The sequence below is a fragment of the Salmo salar genome, chromosome ssa20, assembly GCF_905237065.1.
Source record: "Salmo salar chromosome ssa20, Ssal_v3.1, whole genome shotgun sequence".
Taxonomy (NCBI): domain Eukaryota; kingdom Metazoa; phylum Chordata; class Actinopteri; order Salmoniformes; family Salmonidae; genus Salmo; species Salmo salar.
In genome coordinates, this window is record NC_059461.1 from 70,835,455 (window position 1) to 70,859,611 (window position 24,157).

General features: G+C 48.9%; 1 protein-coding gene across 2 annotated transcripts in view; it reads right to left on the reverse strand.

Annotated features, from left to right (window-relative positions):
* LOC106581239 (seizure protein 6 homolog) overlaps positions 1–24,157 on the reverse strand; it is a 209,775-nt gene that overhangs the window by 113,514 nt on the left and 72,104 nt on the right. For both annotated transcript variants that reach the window (XM_045703872.1, XM_045703871.1), the window contains exons 2-3: positions 21,808–22,569; positions 16,224–16,357 (exon numbers count right to left, since the gene is read on the reverse strand). In XM_045703872.1, coding sequence (XP_045559828.1) covers positions 16,224–16,357; positions 21,808–22,569 — 896 coding nt within the window. The remainder of the gene's footprint in view (positions 1–16,223; positions 16,358–21,807; positions 22,570–24,157) is intronic.

A 24,157-nucleotide genomic window follows, 5' to 3' on the forward strand; every position in this document is an offset into this window, starting at 1 on the left:
ACTATACTGGCTTGGTGGAGTTGAGGGTGGTATACTATATGGACTTGGTGGAGTTGAGGGTGGTATACTATATGCACTTGGTGGAGTTGAGGGTGGTATACTATATAGACTTGGTGGAGTTGAGGGTGGTATACTATATCGGCTTGGTGGAGTCTGCGGGAGGTATACTATACTGGCTTGTTGGAGTTGAGGGTGGTATACTATATGGGCTTGGTGGAGTTGAGGGTGGTATACTTTATTGTCTTGGTGGAGTTGAGGGTGGTATACTATATGGACTTGGTGGAGTTGAGGGTGGTATACTATATGGACTTGGTGGAGTTGAGGGTGAAATATTATATGGACTTGGTGGAGTTGTGAGGGTGAAATACTATATGGACTTGGTGGAGTTGAGGGTGGTATACTATATTGGCTTGGTGGAGTTGAGGGTGGTATACTATATGGACTTGGTGGAGTTGAGGGTGGTATACTATATGGACTTGGTGGAGTTGAGGGTGAAATACTATATGGACTTCGTGGAGTTGAGGGTGAAATACTATATGGACTTGGTGGAGTTGAGGGTGACATACTATATGGACTTGGTGGAGTTGAGGGTGGAATACTATATGGACTTGGTGGAGTTGAGGGTGGTATACTATATGGACTTGGTGGAGTTGAGGGTGAAATACTATATGGATTTGGGGAGTTGTGAGGGTGGTATACTATATAGACTTGGTGGAGTTGAGGGTGGTATACTATATCGGCTTCGTGGAGTTGAGGGTGATATACTATATTGACTTGGTGGAGTTGAGGGTGGTATACTATATGGGCTTGGTGGAGTTGAGGGTGGATACTATACTGGACTTGGTGGAGTTGAGGGTGGTATACTATATGGACTTGGTGGAGTTGAGGGTGGTATACTATATGGACTTGGTGGAGTTGAGGGTGAAATACTATATGGACTTGGTGGAGTTGAGGGTGGTATACTATATGGACTTGGTGGAGTTGAGGGTGGTATACTATATGGACTTGGTGGAGTTGAGGGTGATATACTATATGGCTTGGTGGAGTTGAGGGTGGTATACTATATGGACTTGGTGGAGTTGAGGGTGGTATACTATATGGACTTGGTGGAGTTGAGGGTGGTATACTATATGGACTTGGTGGAGTTGAGGGTGAAATACTATATGGACTTGGTGGAGTTGAGGGTGGTATACTATATGGACTTGGTGGAGTTGAGGGTGAAATACTATATGGACTTGGTGGAGTTGAGGGTGATATACTATATGGACTTGGTGGAGTTGAGGGTGAAATACTATATGGACTTGGTGGAGTTGTGAGGGTGAAATACTATATGGACTTGGTGGAGTTGAGGTTGGTATACTATATTGACTTGGTGGAGTTGAGGGTGGTATACTATATGGACTTGGTGGAGTTGAGGGTGGTATACTATATGGACTTGGTGGAGTTGAGGGTGAAATACTATATGGACTTGGTGGAGTTGAGGGTGAAATACTATATGGACTTGGTGGAGTTGAGGGTGAAATACTATATGGACTTGGTGGAGTTGAGGGTGGCATACTATATGGACTTGGTGGAGTTGAGGGTGGTATACTATATGGACTTGGTGGAGTTGAGGGTGAAATACTATATGGACTTGGTGGAGTTGAGGGTGAATACTATATGGACTTGGTGGAGTTGAGGGTGGAATACTATATGGACTTGGTGGAGTTGAGGGTGGTATACTATATGGACTTGGTGGAGTTGAGGGTGGTATACTATATGGACTTGGTGGAGTTGAGGGTGAAATACTATATGGACTTTGGGGAGTTGTGAGGGTGGTATACTATATGGACTTGGTGGAGTTGAGGGTGAAATACTATATGGACTTTGGTGGAGTTGTAGGGTGAAATGCTATATGGACTTGGTGGAGTTGAGGGTGGTATACTATATGGACTTGGTGGAGTTGAGGGTGGTATACTATATGGACTTGGTGGAGTTGTGGGTGGTATACTATATGGACTTGGTGGAGTTGAGGGTGGTATACTATATGGACTTGGTGGAGTTGAGGGTGAAATACTATATGGACTTGGTGGAGTTGAGGGTGGTATACTATATGGACTTGGTGGAGTTGAGGGTGAAATACTATATGGACTTGGTGGAGTTGTAGGGTGGTATACTATATGGACTTGGTGGAGTTGAGGGTGAAATACTATATGGACTTGGTGGAGTTGAGGGTGATATACTATATGGACTTGGTGGAGTTGAGGGTGGAATACTATATGGACTTGGTGGAGTTGAGGGTGGTATACTATATGGACTTGGTGGAGTTGAGGGTGAAATACTATATGGACTTGGTGGAGTTGAGGGTGGTATACTATATAGACTTGGTGGAGTTGAGGGTGAAATACTATATGGACTTGGTGGAGTTGAGGGTGAAATACTATATGGACTTGGTAGAGTTGAGGGTGGTATACTATATGGACTTGGTGGAGTTGAGGGTGAAATACTATATGGACTTGGGGAGTTGTGAGGGTGGTATACTATATGGACTTGGTGGAGTTGAGGGTGAAATACTATATGGACTTGGTGGAGTTGGAGGGTGAAATACTATATGGACTTGGTGGAGTTGAGGGTGGTATACTATATGGACTTGGTGGAGTTGAGGGTGAAATACTATATGGACTTGGTGGAGTTGTGGGTGGTATACTATATGGACTTGGTGGAGTTGAGGGTGGAATACTATATGGACTTGGTGGAGTTGAGGGTGAAATACTACATGGACTTGGTAGAGTTGAGGGTGGTATACTATATGGACTTGGTGGAGTTGAGGGTGAAATACTATATGGACTTGGTGGAGTTGTGAGGGTGGTATACTATATGGACTTGGTGGAGTTGAGGGTGAAATACTATATGGACTTGGTGGAGTTGAGGGTGGTATACTATATGGACTTGGTGGAGTTGAGGGTGGAATACTACATGGACTTGGTGGAGTTGAGGGTGGTATACTATATGGACTTGGTGGAGTTGAGGGTGAAATACTATATGGACTTGGTGGAGTTGAGGGTGATATACTATATGAACTTGGTGGAGTTGAGGGTGAAATACTATATGGACTTGGTGGAGTTGAGGGTGGTATACTATATGGACTTGGTGGGGTTGAGGGTGAAATACTATATGGACTTGGTGGAGTTGAGGGTGGTATACTATATTGGCTTGGTGGAGTTGAGGGTGGTATACTATATGGACTTGGTGGAGTTGAGGGTGGTCTACTATATGGACTTGGTGGAGTTGAGGGTGAAATACTATATGGACTTGGTGGAGTTGAGGGTGGTATACTATATGGACTTGGTGGAGTTGAGGGTGAAATACTATATGGACTTGGTGGAGTTGAGGGTGACATACTATATAGACTTGGTGGAGTTGAGGGTGGTATACTATATGGACTTGGTGGAGTTGTGTGGGTGGTATACTATATGGACTTGGTGGAGTTGTGGGTGGTATACTATTTGGACTTGGTGGAGTTGTGAGGGTGGTATACTATATGGACTTGGTGGAGTTGAGGGTGGAATACTATATGGACTTGGTGGAGTTGAGGGTGGTATACTATATGGACTTGGTGGAGTTGAGGGTGAAATACTATATGGACTTGGTGGAGTTGTGAGGGTGGTATACTATATAGACTTGGTGGAGTTGAGGGTGAAATACTATATGGACTTGGGGAGTTGTGAGGGTGAAATGCTATATGGACTTGGTGGAGTTGAGGGTGGTATACTATATGGACTTGGTGGAGTTGAGGGTGAAATACTATATGGACTTGTTGGAGTTGAGGGTGGTATACTATATAGACTTGGTGGAGTTGAGGGTGAAATACTATATGGACTTGGTGGAGTTGAGGGTGAAATACTACATGGACTTGGTAGAGTTGAGGGTGGTATACTATATGGACTTGGTGGAGTTGAGGGTGAAATACTATATGGATTTGGGGAGTTGTGAGGGTGGTATACTATATGGACTTGGTGGAGTTGAGGGTGAAATACTATATGGACTTGGTGGAGTTGAGGGTGAAATACTATATGGACTTGGTGGAGTTGTAGGGTGGTATACTATATGGACTTGGTGGAGTTGAGGGTGGTATACTATATGGACTTGGTGGAGTTGAGGGTGGTATACTATATGGACTTGGTGGAGTTGAGGGTGAAATACTATATGGACTTGGTGGAGTTGAGGGTGACATACTATATGGACTTGGTGGAGTTGAGGGTGGTATACTATATGGACTTGGTGGAGTTGTGGGTGGTATACTATATGGACTTGGTGGAGTTGTGGGTGGTATACTATTTGGACTTGGTGGAGTTGTAGGGTGAAATACTATATAGACTTTGTGGAGTTGAGGGTGGAATACTATATGGACTTGGCGGAGTTGAGGGTGGTATACTATATGGACTTGGTGGAGTTGAGGGTGAAATACTATATGTATTTGGGGAGTTGTGAGGGTGGTATACTATATAGACTTGGTGGAGTTGAGGGTGAAATACTATATGGATTTGGGGAGTTGTGAGGGTGAAATGCTATATGGACTTGGTGGAGTTGAGGGTGGTATACTATATGGACTTGGTTTTAGTTGAGGGTGGAATACTATATGGACTTGGTGGAGTTGAGGGTGGTATACTATATAGACTTGGTGGAGTTGAGGGTGAAATACTATATGGACTTGGTGGAGTTGAGGGTGAAATACTACATGGACTTGGTAGAGTTGAGGGTGGTATACTATATGGACTTGGTGGAGTTGAGGGTGAAATACTATATGGATTTGGGGAGTTGTGAGGGTGGTATACTATATAGACTTGGTAGAGTTGAGGGTGAAATACTATATGGACTTGGTGGAGTTGAGGGTGAAATACTATATGGACTTGGTGGAGTTGAGGGTGAATTACTATATGGACTTGGTGGAGTTGAGGGTGGTATACTATATGGACTTGGTGGAGTTGAGGGTGAAATACTATATGGACTTGGTGGAGTTGTGAGGGTGAAATACTATATGGACTTGGTGGAGTTGAGGGTGGTATACTATATTGGCTTGGTGGAGTTGAGGGTGGTATACTATATGGACTTGGTGGAGTTGAGGGTGGTATACTATATGGACTTGGTGGAGTTGAGGGTGAAATACTATATGGACTTGGTGGAGTTGAGGGGGGTATACTATATGGACTTGGTGGAGTTGCGGGTGAAATACTATATGGACTTGGTGGAGTTGAGGGTGACATACAATATAGACTTGGTGGAGTTGAGGTTGGTATACTATATGGACTTGGTGGAGTTGTGTGGGTGGTATACTATATGGACTTGGTGGAGTTGTGGGTGGTATACTATTTCGACTTGGTGGAGTTGTGAGGGTGGTATACTATATGGACTTGGTGGAGTTGAGGGTGGAATACTATATGGACTTGGTGGAGTTGAGGGTGGTATACTATATGGACTTGGTGGAGTTGAGGGTGAAATACTATTTGGATTTGGGGAGTTGTGAGGGTGGTATACTATATAGACTTGGTGGAGTTGAGGGTGAAATACTATATGGATTTGGGGAGTTGTGAGGGTGAAATGCTATATGGACTTGGTGGAGTTGAGGGTGGTATACTATATGGACTTGGTGGAGTTGAGGGTGGAATACTATATGGACTTGGTGGAGTTGAGGGTGGTATACTATATAGACTTGGTGGAGTTGAGGGTGAAATACTATATGGACTTGGTGGAGTTGAGGGTGAAATACTACATGGACTTGGTAGAGTTGAGGGTGGTATACTATATGGACTTGGTGGAGTTGAGGGTGAAATACTATATGGACTTGGGGAGTTGTGAGGGTGGTATACTATATGGACTTGGTAGAGTTGAGGGTGAAATACTATATGGACTTGGTGGAGTTGAGGGTGTTATACTATATGGACTTGGTGGAGTTGAGGGTGAAATACTATATGGACTTGGTGGAGTTGAGGGTGGTATACTATATAGACTTGGTGGAGTTGAGGGTGAAATACTATATGGACTTGGTGGAGTTGAGGGTGGTATACTATATGGACTTGGTGGAGTTGAGGGTGAAATACTATATGGACTTGGTGGAGTTGAGGGTGGTATACTATATGGACTTGGTGGAGTTGAGGGTGAAATACTATATGGACTTGGTGGAGTTGAGGGTGGTATACTATATGGACTTGGTGGAGTTGAGGGTGAAATACTATATGGACTTGGTGGAGTTGAGGGTGAAATACTATATGGACTTGGTGGAGTTGAGGGTGGTATACTATATGGACTTGGTGGAGTTGAGGGTGGTATACTATATGGACTTGGTGGAGTTGAGGGTGGTATACTATATGGACTTGGTGGAGTTGGAGGGTGGTATACTATATGGACTTGGTGGAGTTGAGGGTGGTATACTATATGGACTTGGTGGAGTTGAGGGTGGTATACTATATGGACTTGGTGGAGTTGAGGGTGGTATACTATATGGACTTGGTGGAGTTGAGGGTGGTATACTATATGGACTTGGTGGAGTTGAGGGTGAAATACTATATGGAGTTGGGGAGTTGTGAGGGTGGTATACTATATGGACTTGGTGGAGTTGAGGGTGGTATACTATATAGACTTGGTGGAGTTGAGGGTGGTATACTATATGGACTTGGTGGAGTTGAGGGTGGTATACTATATAGACTTGTTGGAGTTGAGGGTGGTATACTATATGGACTTGGTGGAGTTGAGGGTGAAATACTATATGGACTTGGTGGAGTTGAGGGTGAAATACTATATGGACTTGGTGGAGTTAAGGGTGGTATACTATATGGACTTGGTGGAGTTGAGGTGGTATACTATATGGACTTGGTGGAGTTGAGGGTGGTATACTATATGGACTTGGTGGAGTTGAGGGTGGTATACTATATGGACTTGGTGGAGCTGAGGGTGGTATACTATATGGACTTGGTGGAGTTGAGGGTGGTATACTATATGGACTTGGTGGAGTTGAGGGTGGTATACTATATGGACTTGGTGGAGTTGAGGGTGGTATACTATATGGACTTGGTGGAGTTGACGGTGGTATACTATTTGGACTTGATGGAGTTGAGGGTGGTATACTTGGGGAGTTTCAGAACTGGAAACACTTTTTAAGCAAATCTCTCTCTCACTCTCTCTACATCCCTCCCTTCCTCCACTCTGAGGCAGTGCTGGGGCAGTCAATACTGAAGACCCTATGGTCTGATGGAGCAGGGCACTAGGCAGGTGTGGGGCGTAGACCACAAAGCAGGGCAATTCCACACAGAAAATAAACTCATTCTGCCCAAGGAGTAATCCACATCAGTCTTGATCTTCTAAGGCCTACATGAAGGCAAACGTTTAAATCCTTACTCTAAAGTGGATGATAAACTGGAGTTGTTCACACCCACATTCTATAAAGCCCCCTGGCCTAGAGAAGTCCTTGGAAGTAGATTAATCCAAAAGATTTCCAGATAAGAGGAATAATCAACCCAGTCTTTAAGAAACGGGATGACACAAATCGACTATCTGACACAAATCTGACTACCTGTAACGTGTACGCTGGAAGTCAGGAAGCAAGTACAGGGAGTGCAAAATTAATAATAAACAGAACATAGTACAAAACATAGTACAAAACATAGTACAAAACATAGTACAAAACAAGAAACACAAAAACGTACAGACATGAAATAGAAACAGAGTCAATAACGCCTGAGGAAAGAACCAAGGGGAGTGACAGATATGGGGGAGGTAATCAGGAAGGTGATGGAGTCCAGGTGAGTCTCATGAGGCGCAGGAGCGTGTAACGATGGTGGCAGGTGTGTGTAATAATGAGTAAACTGGCGACAACGAGCGCCAGAGAGAGGGAGCGGCAGTAGACTTGATACCAGCTGAAGTGCAGAGAGGTATAGAGGGGTGTATGGGGCTATAGAGGGGTGTGCCAGCTCCAGGCATAAGCGACATAAGTGGTCGATTAGGGTCCCAGGCTGCTAAGGGGCCCCCAACCCAACAACAAAAAAGAGAGTTAGAAAAGTAGAATACATACGGTGCAAGTTCAACATTTGGTTATGCATCAGCAATTTTTATTTTATAATGTCAGTCACTGACAGTCACTCAATATACCATGTCAGATAAAAAAAATGTGATTGGTAAATTAGTCTCATCAGTTATCTAAACTTGTAGTAATCATGGCCGAATACCAACCAGTCACGCAGGGCAAGTGTCCAGGGGCCCTGACCTCCAGGGGGCCCCTATTGATTTTGTTAGTCCCTCTCACTCAGATATCATGAACATGGCATAATTCATGGCAAAATGTGTAGAACTGCAGGAAATTAGCTGTAAAACTGGATTTTTTTAACTCTAAAGCATATATTTCTCTCCACCGTCATGAGTGGGGGGGTCACTAAAATACTTTGCCCACAAGGTTTGGAAGGGGCCCCCAAACAAAGCTTGCTTAGTGCCCCCAAAAGTGTAGAGCCTGCCCTGGGTGTAGAGTGTTGTAAATGGGTGTAGACTGATTGTAGAGTGGTGTTTGGTGTAGAGGGGTGTATGATGTAGATGTGTGTGTGGGGGAGTGTAGATGGGTGTAAAGGGGGTAGACTGGGTGTAGACAGGTATAGACTCAGTGTATAGTGGTGTAGAGGGGTATATGATGTAGAGGGGTGTAGAGGGATGTAGGGTGTAGAGGGGTGCAGACGGGTGGGTGTAGGGGGGTGTAGAGTGGTGTATATGGGTGTGGAGGGTGGTGGAGGGCTGTAGAGGGGTGTAGACTGAATGTAGAGGGTGTAGACAGGTGTAGAGGGTTGTTTATGGTGTAAAGGGGGGTAAACTGTGTGTAGAGGGGTGTAGACTCGATGTATAGTGATGTAGAGAGGTATATGATGTAGAGGGGTGTATAAGGTAGAGAGGTGTGGGGTGTGGGGGGGTGTAGAAGGGTCTAGTAGGATGTAGAGGGGTATAGACTGGGTGTATAGAGGTGTAGATGGTTTTATGATGTAGGGGGTGTAGAGGGCTGTAGAGGGGTATAGATTCTATGTAGTTGAGTGTAGGGTCAGGGGTGTGTAGAGGGGTATTAAGGAGGTGTAGGGGGTTGTAAAAGGGTGCAGGGTGTATGGGAATGTAATGGGGTGTAGAGGGGTATAGTATGATGTAGGGGGTGTAGAGGGGTATAGTATGATGTAGGGGTGTAGAGGGGAGTATAGGGGTGTAGAGGGCTGGGGGTGTAGAGAGGTGTAGGGGGTGTTGACAGCTGGGTGTAGGGGGGTGTTTAGTTGTGTAGATGGGTCTAGAGGGCTGTGGAGGGCTGGAGTTGTAAATGGGTGTAGAGGGGTGTAGACTGGGTGTAGAGGGGTGTAAAGGGGTATAGACTTGGTGTAGTGAGGTGTAGGTTCAGGGGGCGTAGAGGTGTGTAGAGGAGGTGTAGTGGGGTGTAGAGTGGTGTAGAAGGCTAAGGATGTAGGGGAGTGTAGTGGGGTATAGTGGAGTGTAGGGGTTGTAGGGGGACGTAGAGGGGTATAAAAGGGGTATAGACGAGTGTAGATGGGTGTAGACACTTGTAGATGGGTGTAGACAGGGATTTAGAGGGGTGTAGACACTTGTAGACTGGGTTTAGAGGGGTGTAAACACTTGTAGATGGGTGTAGACTGGGTTTAGAGGGGTGTAAACACTTGTAGATGGGTGTAGACTGGGTTTAGAGGGGTGTAAACACTTGTAGATGGGTGTAGACTGGGTTTAGAGGGGTGTAAACACTTGTAGATGGGTGTAGACTGGGTTTAGCGGGTGCAGACTCTTGTAGACTGGGTGTAGAGGGGTGTAGACACTTGTAGACTGGGTTTAGAGGGGTGTAGACACTTGTAGACTGGGTTTAGAGGGGTGTAGACACTTGTAGATGGGTGCAGACTGGGGTTAGAGGGGTGTAGACACTTGTAGACTGATTGTAGAGGGGTGTATGGTGTAGATGGGTGTAGAGGGGTGTAGGGGGTGTATAGGGGTGTAGAGGGCTGGGGGTGTAGTGGGGTGTAGGGAGTGTAAAGGGGTGTAGGGTGTGGGTGGGTGTAGAGGGGTGTATATGGGTGTAGAGGGCGGTGTAGTGAGGTGTAGAGGAGGTGTAGTGGGGGTAGAGGGGTGTAGAGGGCAGTGTAGTGGGGTGTAAAGGAGGTGTAGTGTGGTGTAGAGGAGGTGTAGTGGGGTGTAGAGGAAGTGTAGTGGGGTGAAGAGGAGGTGTAGTGGGGGTAGGAGGGTGTAGAGGGCAGTGTAGTGGGGTGTAAAGGAGGTGTAGTGTGGTATAGAGGAGATGTAGTGGGGTGTAGAGGGTGGTGTAGAGGGGGTAGGGGGTGAAGAGGGGTGTAGAGGGTGGTGTAGTGGGTGTAGAGGAGGTGTAGTGTGGTATAGAGGAGGTGTAGAGGGGGTAGGGGGTGAAGAGGGGTGTAGAGGGTGGTGTAGAGGGGGTAGGGGGTGAAGAGGGGTGTAGAGGGTGGTGTAGTGGGTGTAGAGGAGGTGTAGTGGGGTGTAGAGGAGGTGTAGAGGGGGTAGGGGGTGAAGAGGGGTGTAGAGGGTGGTGTAGTGGGTGTAGAGGAGGTGTAGTGGGGGTAGGGGGTGAAGAGGGGTGTAGAGGGTGGTGTAGTGGGTGTAGAGGAGGTGTAGTGGGGGTAGGGGAGAGGCGTTGTGTGACCTATCTAGGTCAAATAGGGGAGAGGTGTTGTGTTGTAGACTGGGTGTAGAGGGGTGTAGACGGGTGTAGACGGGTTTAGAGGGCTGGGGGTATAGAGGGGGTCTATGGGGGTGTAGAGAGCTGTAAAACGGTATAGATTGGGTGTGGGGGGGGGGTGTAGAGAGGTGTAGAGGAGTGTAGACTGGGTGTAGACCGGTATACATTGCTGGGGGTTTGTAGTGGGTTGTAGGGGGTGTAGAGGGCTGTAGAGGGGTGTGGAGGGGTGTAGGGGGGAGTAGAGAGGTGTAGGGTGGTTCAGAGGGCTGTATAGTGGTGTAGAGAGGTGTAAGGCGGTGTAGGGTGTATGGGGTGTATTGAGGTGTGGAGAGGTGAAGAGGTCTGTAGAGGTGTATAGACTGGGTGGAGAGGGGTGTAGAGGGTATAGAGGGCTGGGGGTGTAGACTTGGTGTAGAGGGGTGTAAATGTGTGTAGAGGGGTGTAAATGTGTGTAGAGAGCTGTAAAGGGGTGTAGAAGGGTGTAGAGGGCTGGAGGGTGTGGGGGGTGCAGAGGGGTGTAGGGTGTATAGTGGGGTGTAGATGGGTGTAGCATGCTGTAGAGGAGTGTAGACTGGGCGAAGAGGCATGTAGAGGGGTGTAGTTGGGTGTAGAGGGCTGTAAGGGTTGTAGAAGAGTGTAGAGAGATGGGGGTGTAGTGGGTTGTAGGTGGGTATATTGGGATGTCGAGGGGTGTAGACTTGATGTAGATTGGTGTAAAAGGGTTTAGAGGGCTGTGGGGTGTAGTGGGGTGTAGGGATGTGTGCAGAGTGGTGTAGACTGGTGTAGATGGGTGTAGAGAGATGTACAGATTGTAGAGGGTTGGGGGTTTAGTAGAATGTAGGGGGTTGTAGAGGTGTGTAGACGGTTGTAGAGGGCTGGAGGTATAGAGAGGTGTAGAGGGGTGTAGAGGTGTGTAGACGGGTGTAGAGGGCTGGAGGTATAGGGAGGTGTAGAGGGGTGTAGAGGTGTGTAGACGGTTGTAGAGGGCTGGAGGTATAGGGAGGTGTAGAGGGGTGTAGAGGGTTGTAGGCGTGTGTAGACGGTTGTAGAGGGCTGGAGGTGTAGGGAGGTGTAGAGGGGTGTAGAGGGTTGTAGAGGGGTGTAGACGGGTGTAGAGGGCTGGAGGTATAGGGAGGTGTAGAGGGGTGTAGGTGTGTGTAGACAGGTGTAGAGGGCTGGAGGTGTAGAGGGGTGTAGAGGGTTGTAGGTGTAGAGGGGTGTAGAGGGTTGTAGAGGGGTGTAGACGGGTGTAGAGGGCTGGAGGTATAGGGAGGTGTAGAGGGGTGTAGGTGTGTGTAGACAGGTGTAGAGGGCTGGGGGTGTAGAGGGGGTGTAGAGCGGTTGTAGGTGTAGAGGGGGTGTAGAGGGTTGTAGAGGGGGTGTGCAGACGGGTGTAGAGGGGCTGGAGGTATAGGGAGGTGTAGAGGGGTGTAGGTGTGTGTAGACAGGTGTAGAGGGCTGGAGGTGTAGAGGGGTGTAGAGGGTTGTAGGTGTAGAGGGGTGTAGAGGGGTGTAGAGGGTTGTAGGTGTGTGTAGACAGGTGTAGAGGGCTGAAGGTGTAGAGGGGTGTAGAGGGCTGTAGAGGTGTGTAGACGGTTGTAGAGGGCTGGAGGTATAGAGAGGTGTAGAGGGGTGTAGAGGGTTGTAGAGGTGTGTAGACGGTTGTAGAGGGCTGGAGGTATAGAGAGGTGTAGAGGGGTGTAGAGGGTTGTAGAGGTGTGTAGACGGTTGTAGAGGGCTGGAGGTATAGGGAGGTGTAGAGGGGTGTAGAGGGTTGTAGAGGTGTGTAGACGGGTGTAGAGGGCTGGAGGTATAGAGAGGTGTAGAGGGGTGTAGAGGGTTGTAGAGGTGTGTAGACGGCTGTAGAGGGCTGGAGGTATAGAGAGGTGTAGAGGGGTGTAGAGGGTTGTAGGTATAGAGAGGTGTAGAGGGGTGTAGAGGGTTGTAGAGGTGTGTAGACGGCTGTAGAGGGCTGGAGGTATAGAGAGGTGTAGAGGGGTGTAGAGGGTTGTAGGTATAGAGAGGTGTAGAGGGGTGTAGAGGGTTGTAGAGGTGTGTAGACGGGTGTAGAGGGCTGGAGGTATAGAGAGGTGTAGAGGGGTGTAGAGGTGTGTAGACGGGTGTAGAGGGCTGGAGGTATAGAGAGGTGTAGAGGGGTGTAGAGGGTTGTAGAGGTGTGCAGAACGGCTGTAGAGGGCTGGAGGTATAGAGAGGTGTAGAGGGGTGTAGAGGTGGTGTAGAGGCGGGGTGTAGAGAGGTGTAGAGGGGTGTAGAGGGTTGTAGAGGTGTGTAGACGGGTGTAGAGGGCTGGAGGTATAGGGAGGTGTAGAGGGGTGTAGAGGGTTGTAGAGGTGTGTAGACGGGTGTAGAGGGCTGGAGGTATAGAGAGGTGTAGAGGGGTGTAGAGGGTTGTCAGAGGTGTGTAGAAGCGGGTGTAGAGGGCTGGAGGTATAGGGAGGTGTAGAGGGGTGTAGAGGTGTGTAGAGCGGGTGTAGAGGGCTGGAGGTATAGGGAGGTGTAGAGGGTGTAGAGGGTTGTAGAGGTGTGGGACGGGTGTAGAGGGCTGGAGGTATAGGGAGGTGTAGAGGGGTGTAGAGGGTTGTAGAGGTGTGTAGACGGTTGTAGAGGGCTGGAGGTATAGGGAGGTGTAGAGGGGTGTAGAGGGTTGTAGAGGTGTGTAGACGGGTGTAGAGGGCTGGAGGTATAGGGAGGTGTAGAGGGGTGTAGAGGGTTGTAGAGGTGTGTAGACGGGTGTAGAGGGCTGGAGGTAGAGGGAGGTGTAGAGGGGTGTAGAGGGTTGTAGAGGGGTGTAGACAGGTGTAGAGGGCTGGAGGTGTAGAGAGGTGTAGAGGGGTGTAGAGGGTTGTAGAGGTGTGTAGACGGTTGTAGAGGGCTGGAGGTGTAGAGAGGTGTAGAGGGTTGTAGGTGTGTGTAGACAGGTGTAGAGGGCTGGAGGTGTAGAGGGGTGTAGAGGGCTGTAGAGGTGTGTAGACGGTTGTAGAGGGCTGGAGGTGTAGAGAGGTGTAGAGGGTTGTAGGTGTAGAGAGGTGTAGAGGGGTGTAGAGGGTTGTAGGTGTGTGTAGACAGGTGTAGAGGGCTGAAGGTGTAGAGGGGTGTAGAGGGCTGTAGAGGTGTGTAGACGGTTGTAGAGGGCTGGAGGTATAGAGAGGTGTAGAGGGGTGTAGAGGGTTGTAGATGGGTGTAGACGGTTGTAGAGGGCTGGAGGTATAGGGAGGTGTAGAGGGGTGTAGAGGGTTGTAGAGGTGTGTAGACGGGTGTAGAGGGCTGGAGGTATAGAGAGGTGTAGAGGGGTGTAGAGGGTTGTAGAGGTGTGTAGACGGGTGTAGAGGGCTGGAGGTATAGGGAGGTGTAGAGGGGTGTAGAGGTGTGTAGACGGGTGTAGAGGGCTGGAGGTATAGGGAGGTGTAGAGGGGTGTAGAGGGTTGTAGAGGTGTGTAGACGGTTGTAGAGGGCTGGAGGTATAGAGAGGTGTAGAGGGGTGTAGAGGGTTGTAGATGGGTGTAGAGGGCTGGAGGTGTAAAGAGGTGTAGAGGGTTTAGAGGGGTGTACATGGGTGTAGACGGTGTAGAGGGGTGTAGAATGGTTTAGAGGGATGTAGACTAGTGCAGATGGGTGTAGAGAGATGTAGACTGGGTTGGGTAGGCTGTAGGGGGGTGTAGAGAGGTGTAGGGTGGTTTAGAGGGCTATAGAGTGGTAGAGAGGTGTACAGGGGTATAGGGGGAGTAGAGAGGTGTAGGGTGGTTTAGAGGGCTGTAGAGTGGTGTAGAGAGGTGTACAGGGGTGTAGGGGGGAGTAGAGAGGTGTAGGGTGGTTTAGAGGGCTGTAGAGTGGTGTAGAGAGGTGTACAGGGGTGTAGGGGGGAGTAGAGAGGTGTAGGGGGGTTTAGAGGGCTGTAGAGTGGTGTAGAGAGGTGTACAGGGGAGTAAGGGGGAGTAGAGAGGTGTAGGGTGGTTTAGAGGGCTGTAGAGTGGTAGAGAGGTGTACAGGGGTATAGGGGGAGTAGAGAGGTGTAGGGTGGTTTAGAGGGCTGTAGAGTGGTGTAGAGAGATGTACAGGGGTATAGGGGGAGTAGAGAGGTGTAGGGTGGTTTAGAGGGCTGTAGAGTGGTGTAGAGAGGTGTACAGGGGGTGTAGGGGGGTTTAGAAAGGGGTGTAAAGGGGTATAGAGGGGTGTAAAGGGGTGTAGAGGGCTGGGGGTGTAGTAGGCTGTATGGGGTGAAGAGGGGTGTGGGGGTTTGTGGTGAAGGGGGGCTTAGACGCTGTAGACGGGTGTAGACTGGGTGTAGAGGGGTTTAGAGGGTTGTAGAGGGGTGTAGGGGGCTGTAGAGGGGTGTAGAGGGGTGTAGAGGTGTGTAGAGGGCTGTTGGGTCTAGGGGGTGTAGATGGGTGTAGACTATGTGTAGACGGTTGTCGAGAGGTATAGAGCGCTGGGGGTGTAAGGAGTGTAGAGAGGTGTAGAAAGCCGTAGATGGGTGTAAAGGGGTGTAGATGGATATAGAGTGGTGTAGATTGCATGTAGAAGGGTATAGATTGATGTAGATACAGTGTGGTGAGCTTTAGTGTGGTGTAGAGGGGCTGTATGGTGTAGAGGGGTGTAGAAGGGTGTAGCGGGATGTACGTGGGTGTAGAGGGTGGTGTGGACTAGGTGTAGAGGGGTTTAGCAGGTGTAAAGGCGTGATCCAAACATTGTCTAAATCCCATAGTATTTAGTCAATCAACCCGAGGGTAAGGTCTCTTTAATCAAGTTAAGAGGATCTGTGGAGACATTTTAGCAGGAAGGCATTAAAAGTGTCCCGTAGACAAACAAAAAGACTGGACACATAATCCATAAGTAATTGATGAAGAGAAGAAGATCTAAATCTAAATCACTTAGAATAATTAAAGACAATTAGAGAGAAGATGGATAAATACATGTGCTGCTGTCCCGGGTGATAGAAAGCGCAGGCAGGCAATGAGAGGAGGAACAGAGGAGAGGAGGAATGTTCACCTCTCCACCCTCCTCCTCCTCATTTTCTCCTCTTTCTCTGAAGACAGGAAGCAGCTGGGATGCATCATTGAGAATGATTTGTGGTACATATCCATTTTCATCCAAAATATATTAGGCCAAACATCTGGACGGTCAGAGGGGTAATGGCTATTGTATATTTTATGAGAGCAGGAAGTTTAGCTGGAGAGTTAATCATGTGAATGAGGCGGTTCAGGTGGAGGCAGATTCCCTGTTCAAATCACTGTGTCAGCTTCCAAAGGTCAGTCGCTGCGGAATGACAGTAAATACCTTGGCGACTGAGTGGCCATCATCATTTTGAAGAACTAGTGTGCTATTGCCAATGAGCCAAATGGCTATTTTGGATGTTGCATTTGGATATCTAATGTCATTTCTCGACAGGATGTGCCAGTCTTGTGTGTTGCCATGTTTAATCTATCATCTTTTTATAGACAATCACTGCTTTTGATGGACACAATGAGGACTCTTCTGGCAATAATAGTGGCAGTCTGACCTGTATCTCTACTCCATAGCCCATGTAGACCGTGACGGTGTAGGTGCAGTCCACAGAGGAGTAGTAATGAGAGATGGATGGCTGGGGCGTCTCTATGTAGCCCTCTGGTGATGTCAAGTTGAAGATGCAGGGACCTGCAAGGACAGAAAATACAGTGAGCGAAACATTGAGGACCAGTGACACCCCCTAACTAACCGGCATGGGGGGGAACGATCTGGAGAAGACTGCCCAGAGCAGATTGCGTTGGAGAGGTTTCGTCGATGGCCTATGCCCCAACAGGAGCGATGGGTCTAAGTAAGTAAGACACCCCCTCACTCCAAAAGAACCCTCCCAGGTCCCATTCTCTCTCTCACTCACACCAGCCCCCCCACTTTAATAGTGTGGGGCCCTCTCTTTCTCTCCTCTTTGGTTGTGTGCTCGAGGGACAGATCAGGTGGAGGGAATGACCACAGACTATTTTCTGGTTGCCTTGAGGTCTTTCTGTTCGACTGCCTTCTTTTATTTCTATCTTTGAGTTTCCTCCAGAGAGAGGGATGACAACAGGACGTTACTGTGTGCTTGTGTGTGTGCTTCATATGTAGCCCTCATCCTCCACATACAACACTCGTTCTGCCAGTCACATTCTGTTATAGATCCCCAATGCACACAATTCCCTGGGTCGCTCGTCTTTTCAGTTCGCTGCAGCTATCGACCAGAACGAGCTGCACAAACACAACTAGACACTTTTATCTCAATCTCTTCATTCAAAGACTCAATCATGGACATTCTTACTGACAGTTGTGGCTGCTTTGCGTGATGTATTGTTGTCTCTATCTTCTTGCCTTTTGTGCTGTTGTCTGTGTCCAATAATGTTTGTACCACATTTTGTGTTGCTACCATGCTGTGTTGTCATGTGTTGATGCCTTGCTATGTTGTTGTCTTAGGTCTCTCTTTATGTAGTGTTGTGTTGTCTCTCTTGTCGTAATGTATGTTGTGTCCTATATTTATATTTACTTTTTTTATTTTTATCCCAGCCACCACCAGGAGGCCTTTTACCTTTTGGTAGGTCGTCATTGTGAATAAGAATTGGTTCTTAACTGAATTGTCTAGTTAAATAAAGATTCAATAAAATAAATAAAAAGGTATGTGTGTAGGAACGTGGTGTGGTGTGTGGTGTGGTGTGTGGTGTGGTGTGGTGTGTGGTGTGGTGTGTGGTGTGGTGTGTGGTGTGGTGTGTGTGGTGGTGTGTGTGGTGTGGTGTGGTGTGGTGTGGTGTGGTGTGGTGTGTGGTGGTGTGGTGTGTGGTGTGGTGTGGTGTGTGGTGTGTGGTGTGTGGTGTGGTGTGGTGTGTGGTGTGTGGTGTGTGGTGCGGTGTGCGGTGTGTGGTGTGGTGTGTGGTGTGTGTGATGTGGTATGTGGTATGTGGTGTGTGGTGTGTGGTGTGGTGTGTGGTGTGTGTGATGTGGTATGTGTGGTGTGTGTGTGTGTGGTGTGTGGTGTGTGGGGTGTGGTGTGTGTGGTGTGGTGTGGTGTGTGGTGTGTGTGATGTGGTATGTGGTGTGTGGTGTGTGGTGTGGTGTGTGGTGTGTGTGATGTGGTATGTGGTGTGTGGTGTGGTGTGTGTCTGTGTGTGTGTGGTGTGTGGGGTGTGGAGTGTGGTGTGTGTGTGTGTGGTGTGTGGGGTGTGGGGTGTGGTGTGTGGTGTGGTGTGTGTGTGTGTGTGGTGTGTGGGGTGTGGTGTGTGGGTGTGTTTGGTGTGTGGTGTGTGTGGTGTGGTGTGTGTGGTGTGGTGTGTGGTGTGTGTGATGTGGTATGTGGTATGTGTGGTGTGTGTGTGTGTGGTGTGTGGTGTGTGGGGTGTGGTGTGTGTGGTGTGGTGTGTGGTGTGTGTGATGTGGTATGTGGTGTGTGGTGTGGTGTGTGTGTGTGTGTGGTGTGTGTGATGTGTGTGGTGTGGTGTGTGTGTGTGTGTGTGTGTGTGGGGTGTGGTGTGTGGTGTGGTGTATGTGTGTGTGGTGTGTGGTGTGGTGTGTGGTGTGTGTGATGTGGTATGTGGTGTGTGGTGTGGTGTGTGTGTGTGTGGTGTGTGGTGTGTGTGGTGTGTGGTGTGTGTGATGTGGTATGTGGTGTGTGGTGTGTGGTGTGGTGTGTGGTGTGTGTGATGTGGTATGTGGTGTGTGGTGTGGTGTGTGTGTGTGTGGTGTGTGTGTGGGGTGTGGTGTGTGTGGTGTGGTGTGGTGTGTGGTGTGGTGTGAGGTGTGTAGTGTGATGTGGTGTGTGGTGTGGTGTGATGTGTGTGTGTGGTGTGTGGTGTGTGGGGTGTGGTGTGTGGTGTGGTGTGTGGGTGGTGTGTGGTGTGTGGGGTGGTGTGTGTTGTGTGGTGTGTGGTGTGTGTGTGTGTGGGGTGTGGTGTGTGGTGTGTGTGTGTGTGTGTGTGTGTGTGTGTGGTGTGTGGTGTGTGGGGTGTGGTGTGTGTGGTGTGGTGTGTGGTGTGTGTGTGTGTGGGGTGTGGTGTGTGTGGTGTGGTGTGTGGTGTGTGTGTGTGTGTGGTGTGTGGTGTGTGGTGTGTGGGGTGTGGGGTGTGGTGTGTGGTGTGTGGGGTGTGGTGTGTGTGGTGTGGTGTGTGTGTGTGGTGTGTGGTGTGTGGTGTGTGTGTGGTGTGGTGTGTGGTGTGTGGGGTGTGGTGTGGTGTGTGTGGTGTGTGGGGTGTGGGGTGTGGTGTGTGGGGTGTGGTGTGTGGGGTGTGGTGTGGTGTGTGGGGTGTGTGATGTGGTATGTGGTGTGTGGTGTGTGGTGTGGTGTGTGGTGTGTGTGATGTGGTATGTGGTGTGTGGTGTGGTGTGTGTGTGTGTGTGTGTGTGTGTGGTGTGTGGGGTGTGGAGTGTGGTGTGTGGTGTGGTGTGTGTGTGGTGTGTGGTGTGTGGGGTGTGGTGTGTGGTGTGGTGTGGTGTGTGTGTGTGTGTGGTGTGTGGGGTGTGGGGTGTGGGGTGTGGTGTGGTGTGTGTGTGTGTGGTGTGTGGGGTGTGGGGTGTGGTGTGTGTGGTGTGGTGTGTGGTGTGTGTGATGTGGTATGTGGTATGTGTGGTGTGTGTGTGTGTGGTGTGTGGTGTGTGGGGTGTGGTGTGTGTGGTGTGGTGTGTGGTGTGTGTGATGTGGTATGTTGTGTGTGGTGTGGTGTGTGTGTGTGTGTGGTGTGTGTGATGTGTGTGGTGTGGTGTGTGTGTGTGTGTGTGTGGTGTGTGGTGTGTGGGGTGTGGTGTGTGGTGTGGTGTATGTGTGTGTGGTGTGTGGTGTGGTGTGTGGTGTGTGTGATGTGGTATGTGGTGTGTGGTGTGGTGTGTGTGTGTGTGGTGTGTGGTGTGTGGTGTGTGGGGTGTGGTGTGTGTGGTGTGTGGTGTGTGTGATGTGGTATGTGGTGTGTGGTGTGTGGTGTGGTGTGTGGTATGTGGTGTGTGGTGTGGTGTGTGTGTGTGTGGTGTGTGGTGTGTGGGGTGTGGTGTGTGTGGTGTGGTGTGGTGTGGTGTGGTGTGAGGTGTGTAGTGTGATGTGGTGTGTGGTGTGGTGTGATGTGTGTGTGTGGTGTGTGGTGTGTGGGGTGTGGTGTGTGGTGTGGTGTGTGGGTGGTGTGTGGGGTGGTGTGTGTTGTGTGGTGTGTGGTGTGTGTGTGTGTGGGGTGTGGTGTGTGTGGTGTGGTGTGTGGTGTGTGTGTGTGTGTGGTGTGTGGTGTGTGGGGTGTGGTGTGTGTGGTGTGGTGTGGTGTGTGGTGTGAGGTGTGTAGTGTGATGTGCTGTGTGGTGTGGTGTGATGTGTGTGTGTGGTGTGTGGTGTGTGGGGTGTGGTGTGTGGTGTGGTGTGGTGTGTGGGTGGTGTGTGGTGTGTGGGGTGGTGTGTGTTGTGTGGTGTGTGGTGTGTGTGTGTGTGGGGTGTGGTGTGTGTGGTGTGGTGTGTGGTGTGTGTGTGTGTGTGGTGTGTGGTGTGTGGGGTGTGGTGTGTGTGGTGTGGTGTGTGGTGTGTGTGTGTGTGGGGTGTGGTGTGTGTGGTGTGGTGTGTGGTGTGTGTGTGTGTGTGGTGTGTGGTGTGTGGTGTGGTGTGTGGTGTGTGTGGTGTGGTGTGTGGTGTGGTGTGTGGTGTGTGGGGTGTGGTGTGGTGTGTGTGGTGTGTGGGGTGTGGTGTGTGGTGTGTGGGGTGTGGTGTGTGGGGTGTGGTGTGTGGGGTGTGGTGTGTGGGGTGTGGTGTGGTGTGTGGGGTGTGGTGTGTGGTGTGTGGGGTGTGGTGTGTGGGTGGTGTGTGGTGTGTGGGGTGTGGTGTGTGGGGTGTGGTGTGTGGGGTGTGGTGTGTGGGGTGTGGTGTGTGGGTGGTGTGTGTGTGGGGTGTGGTGTGTGTGGTGTGGTGTGTGTGGTGTGGTGTGTGGTGTGTGGTGTGGTGTGTGGTGTGTGGTGTGTGGGGTGTGGGTGGTGTCTCTCTCTCTCTCTGATATATTGGGAGATTTCCCCATCCTGCCCTTCATTAGTTATGAAGGGGTCCCAGTGGGTAAAGCACAAATTATGCAGAGCCTTCATCTGGAACATTCCATCCTAAGATTCCAACCTGGACTCAGGGGTAGATATAACATAGTAAAAGTAAATCAGTCTTCCTCCATTTAGTATGATATGTTACATTCAGTATAGTATGTATTCATTTGTGGTTGTCCATCATCCATTTGTATGATATGTTAGGAACTGCAATTCGCTCAATAATGTTATGAATTTGCAATACCAATTCCAATTTATTGTGGCTAATATTACCTAGATGGCTAACGTTAATGTTAGCTAGGTGGCTAACGTTTGCTTGGCCAGGGGTTAGGGTTAGGGGTTAGGGTTAAAGTTAGGGGAAGGGTTAGCTAACAAAGTAGATAAAAAGTAGTAAGTAGTTGCAAAGTTGCTAATTAGTTCAACTGCTAAAGTTGTCAGCGATGAGATTCGAACACACAACCTTTGGGTTACTAGACATTCAGGTGAAATGTCAACCCATCCATCCCAACCAATCACCCTCTTGTTTTTTGCCTTAAGTAACCTTCTGTCTTATGTAACCATACCAAACCTAACATAATAATTTTAGTGTCCTGTATTTACATTTACTATTTTATGTCTAGTCTATGAGACCAGGCTGAAAGTTCTCCTTCTTCACTCCCACCATAACACAAATGTGTCTCCATATCTCATGTTTGCAATCTGGTCTCCACTCCATTTCAGGAGCACTTGATTGAGTGTGAGAGGAGCAGGAATACTGATGTTATAATTAATTTAAGCCCGTTGGTTGTTTAGATATGTGAGCTGCAAACAGAGAGGATTGAGAGAGCGAGCACACTGGTGTCTCAGACAAACAGACAGACACAGGGCTGCTCTGTTGGAGATGGTGAAACACAGTCACTTTACAACCCATCAAGGCCCAGGATTATCTCTAGTACTGCATAATGAGAATCTGAGCTTGCTGTTCATTATACCTTCACAATGAAGACGGAATCATGGAAACTGGTGTTAGGTGTATTGCAGGATATTGTATCTGGATGTCTCTGGGTAAGAGTAGGTGATCATTACACGTGTGTAGCCTGGCTGTGTTACATTACCTGGGTTGGGCATGGTGGTGATGATGGTGGTTGTGGTTATAGTGGTCGAAGTGGTCTCCTCATCCACAGCACCAGATACTGCAGATGTCCCAATCTCTATCCCATCACTGGCGTGGCTCATGTTGTGTTCTTCTGACTTCCCTGCATCCTTCTCCACTAGAGTGGTCAATGCTGGGGGAGTCATGGTGGATGCAGTGGGGACCTCAGAGTACCTGTCACCCATAGGAGCAGCCATGTTGGGGGTGTTTGAGCGGGGAGAGGGAGCGGAGGTGTGCATGACAGGAGTGGTCAGGGTATCCATGGCATCAGCTTCCTCCTCTGTTCTCCATCCCCTGCCATTGGTCAACGCCACTCTCTGATTCACAGGGACACGACCCTCTGGAGCAACGCTGCCCTTTGTTGCCAACGGTGACGTGGCTGTTGCCACAGTGGTAGTGGCAACATCGGAGAAAACTAGCGCGTCCTTGTGTGGCACCGTGTGAGTGGAGGAGGTGTCCCTGGCAAAGTGGGGACCTGAGGATGGCATAGCGGGGTGGGTCTCCACACCCCCACTGTCCTCAAAGAAATGCCCCTGTCCTTGGAGGGACTCCTGTAAGAGGAAGCCCTTGCAGAGAGGGTGGTGGTTGTGGGCGTTCAGGGTCGGGGCGGTTGTCACTAGGGAGACCTCTCTGTCAGTGTCCCGTGTGGTGGGGTACGGGCTGGGGCCACCATTCTCAGACTGCCCCCTCTGTGTGACGGACATCCCATCCTCAGAATAGGAGCCTGGAACAACACACACAGAGCACATACATACCAGGTACATTTTGTGTCACACAGGAAAGATAATATCCCCAAACTGTTTTAAGCAGTGAAGCGTAGCACTGTAACATGCTGTAGGTTTTGATAAGAGTCCCTTCTGAAAACACATGGCAGTGAAGCCCAAAGAGATTCTCTGTGATTGCTTATTTCAATGGTTTCTACTCCTCCTCATCAAATTAGTAAATATTAATTATTTAGCTTTTTTAATGAGCCTATATGATGGCCTATGTCAAGTGTGGGTAATTAAATGGATCTCCCCTCCTGCTTATGCACCTTCAGATGTAATCTAGAGCACTCCAGGAGCCTGTCATCCTACTGCAGACTACCAAGAGCCTTTCTTCCTACAGCAGCCTACCAGAGGCCTGTCATCCTACCAGGAGCCTGTCATCCTACTGCACCCTACCAAGAGCCTTTCATCCTAACGCAGCCTACCAGGAGGCTGTCATCCTACAGCAGCCTACCAGGAGCCTGTCATCCTACAGTAGCCTACCAGGAGCCTGTCATCCTACAGTAGCCTACCAGGAGCCTGGAATGGTTCCTCTCTTCACAATGCTAGTATATATATATATATATATATATATATATATATATATATATATATATATATATATATACTACCATTCAAAAGTTTTGGGTCACTTAGAAATGTCCTTGTTTTTGAAAGAAAAGCACATTTTTTGTCCATAAAAAAAACATCAAATTGATCCGAAATACAGTGTAGACATTGTTAATGTTGTAAATGACTATTGTAGCTGGAAACGGCAGATTTTTAAAGGAATATCTACATTGGCGTACAAATCAAATCAAAGTTTATTTGTTACGTGCGCCGAATACAACAGGTGTAGACCTTACAGTGAAATGCTTACTTACAGGCTCTAACCAACAGTGCAAAAAAGGTATTAGGTGAACAATAGGTAAGTAAAGAAATAAAAACAACAGCAAAAAGGCAGTGAAAAATAACAGTAGCGAGACTATAAAAGTAGCGAGGCTACATACAGACACCGGTTAGTCAGGCTGATTGAGGTAGTATGTACATGTAGGTATGGTTAAAGTGACTATGCATATATGATGAACAGAGAGTAGCAGCAGTGTAAAGGAGGGGTTGGGGGGGGGACAATGCAAATTGTCCAGGTCGCCATTTGATTACCTGTTGGCTTGGGGGTAAAAACTGTTGAGAAGCCTTTTTGTCCTAGACTTGGCACTCCGGTACCGCTTGCCATGCGGTAGTAGAGAGAACAGTCTATGACTGGGGTGGCTGGGGTCTTTGACAATTTTTAGGGCCTTCCTCTGACACCGCCTAGTGTAGAGATCCTGGATGGCAGGCAGCTCAGGCTCAGTGATGTACTGGGCCGTATGCACTACCCTCTGTAGTACCTTGCGGTCGGAGGCCGAGCAATTGCCGTGCCAGGCAGTGATGCAACTAGTCAGGATGCTCTCGATGTTGCAGCTGTAGAACCTTTTGAGGATCTGAGGACCCATGCCAAATCTTTTTAGTTTCCTGAGGGGGAATAAGCTTTGTTGTGCCCTCTTCACGACTGTCTTGGTGTGTTTG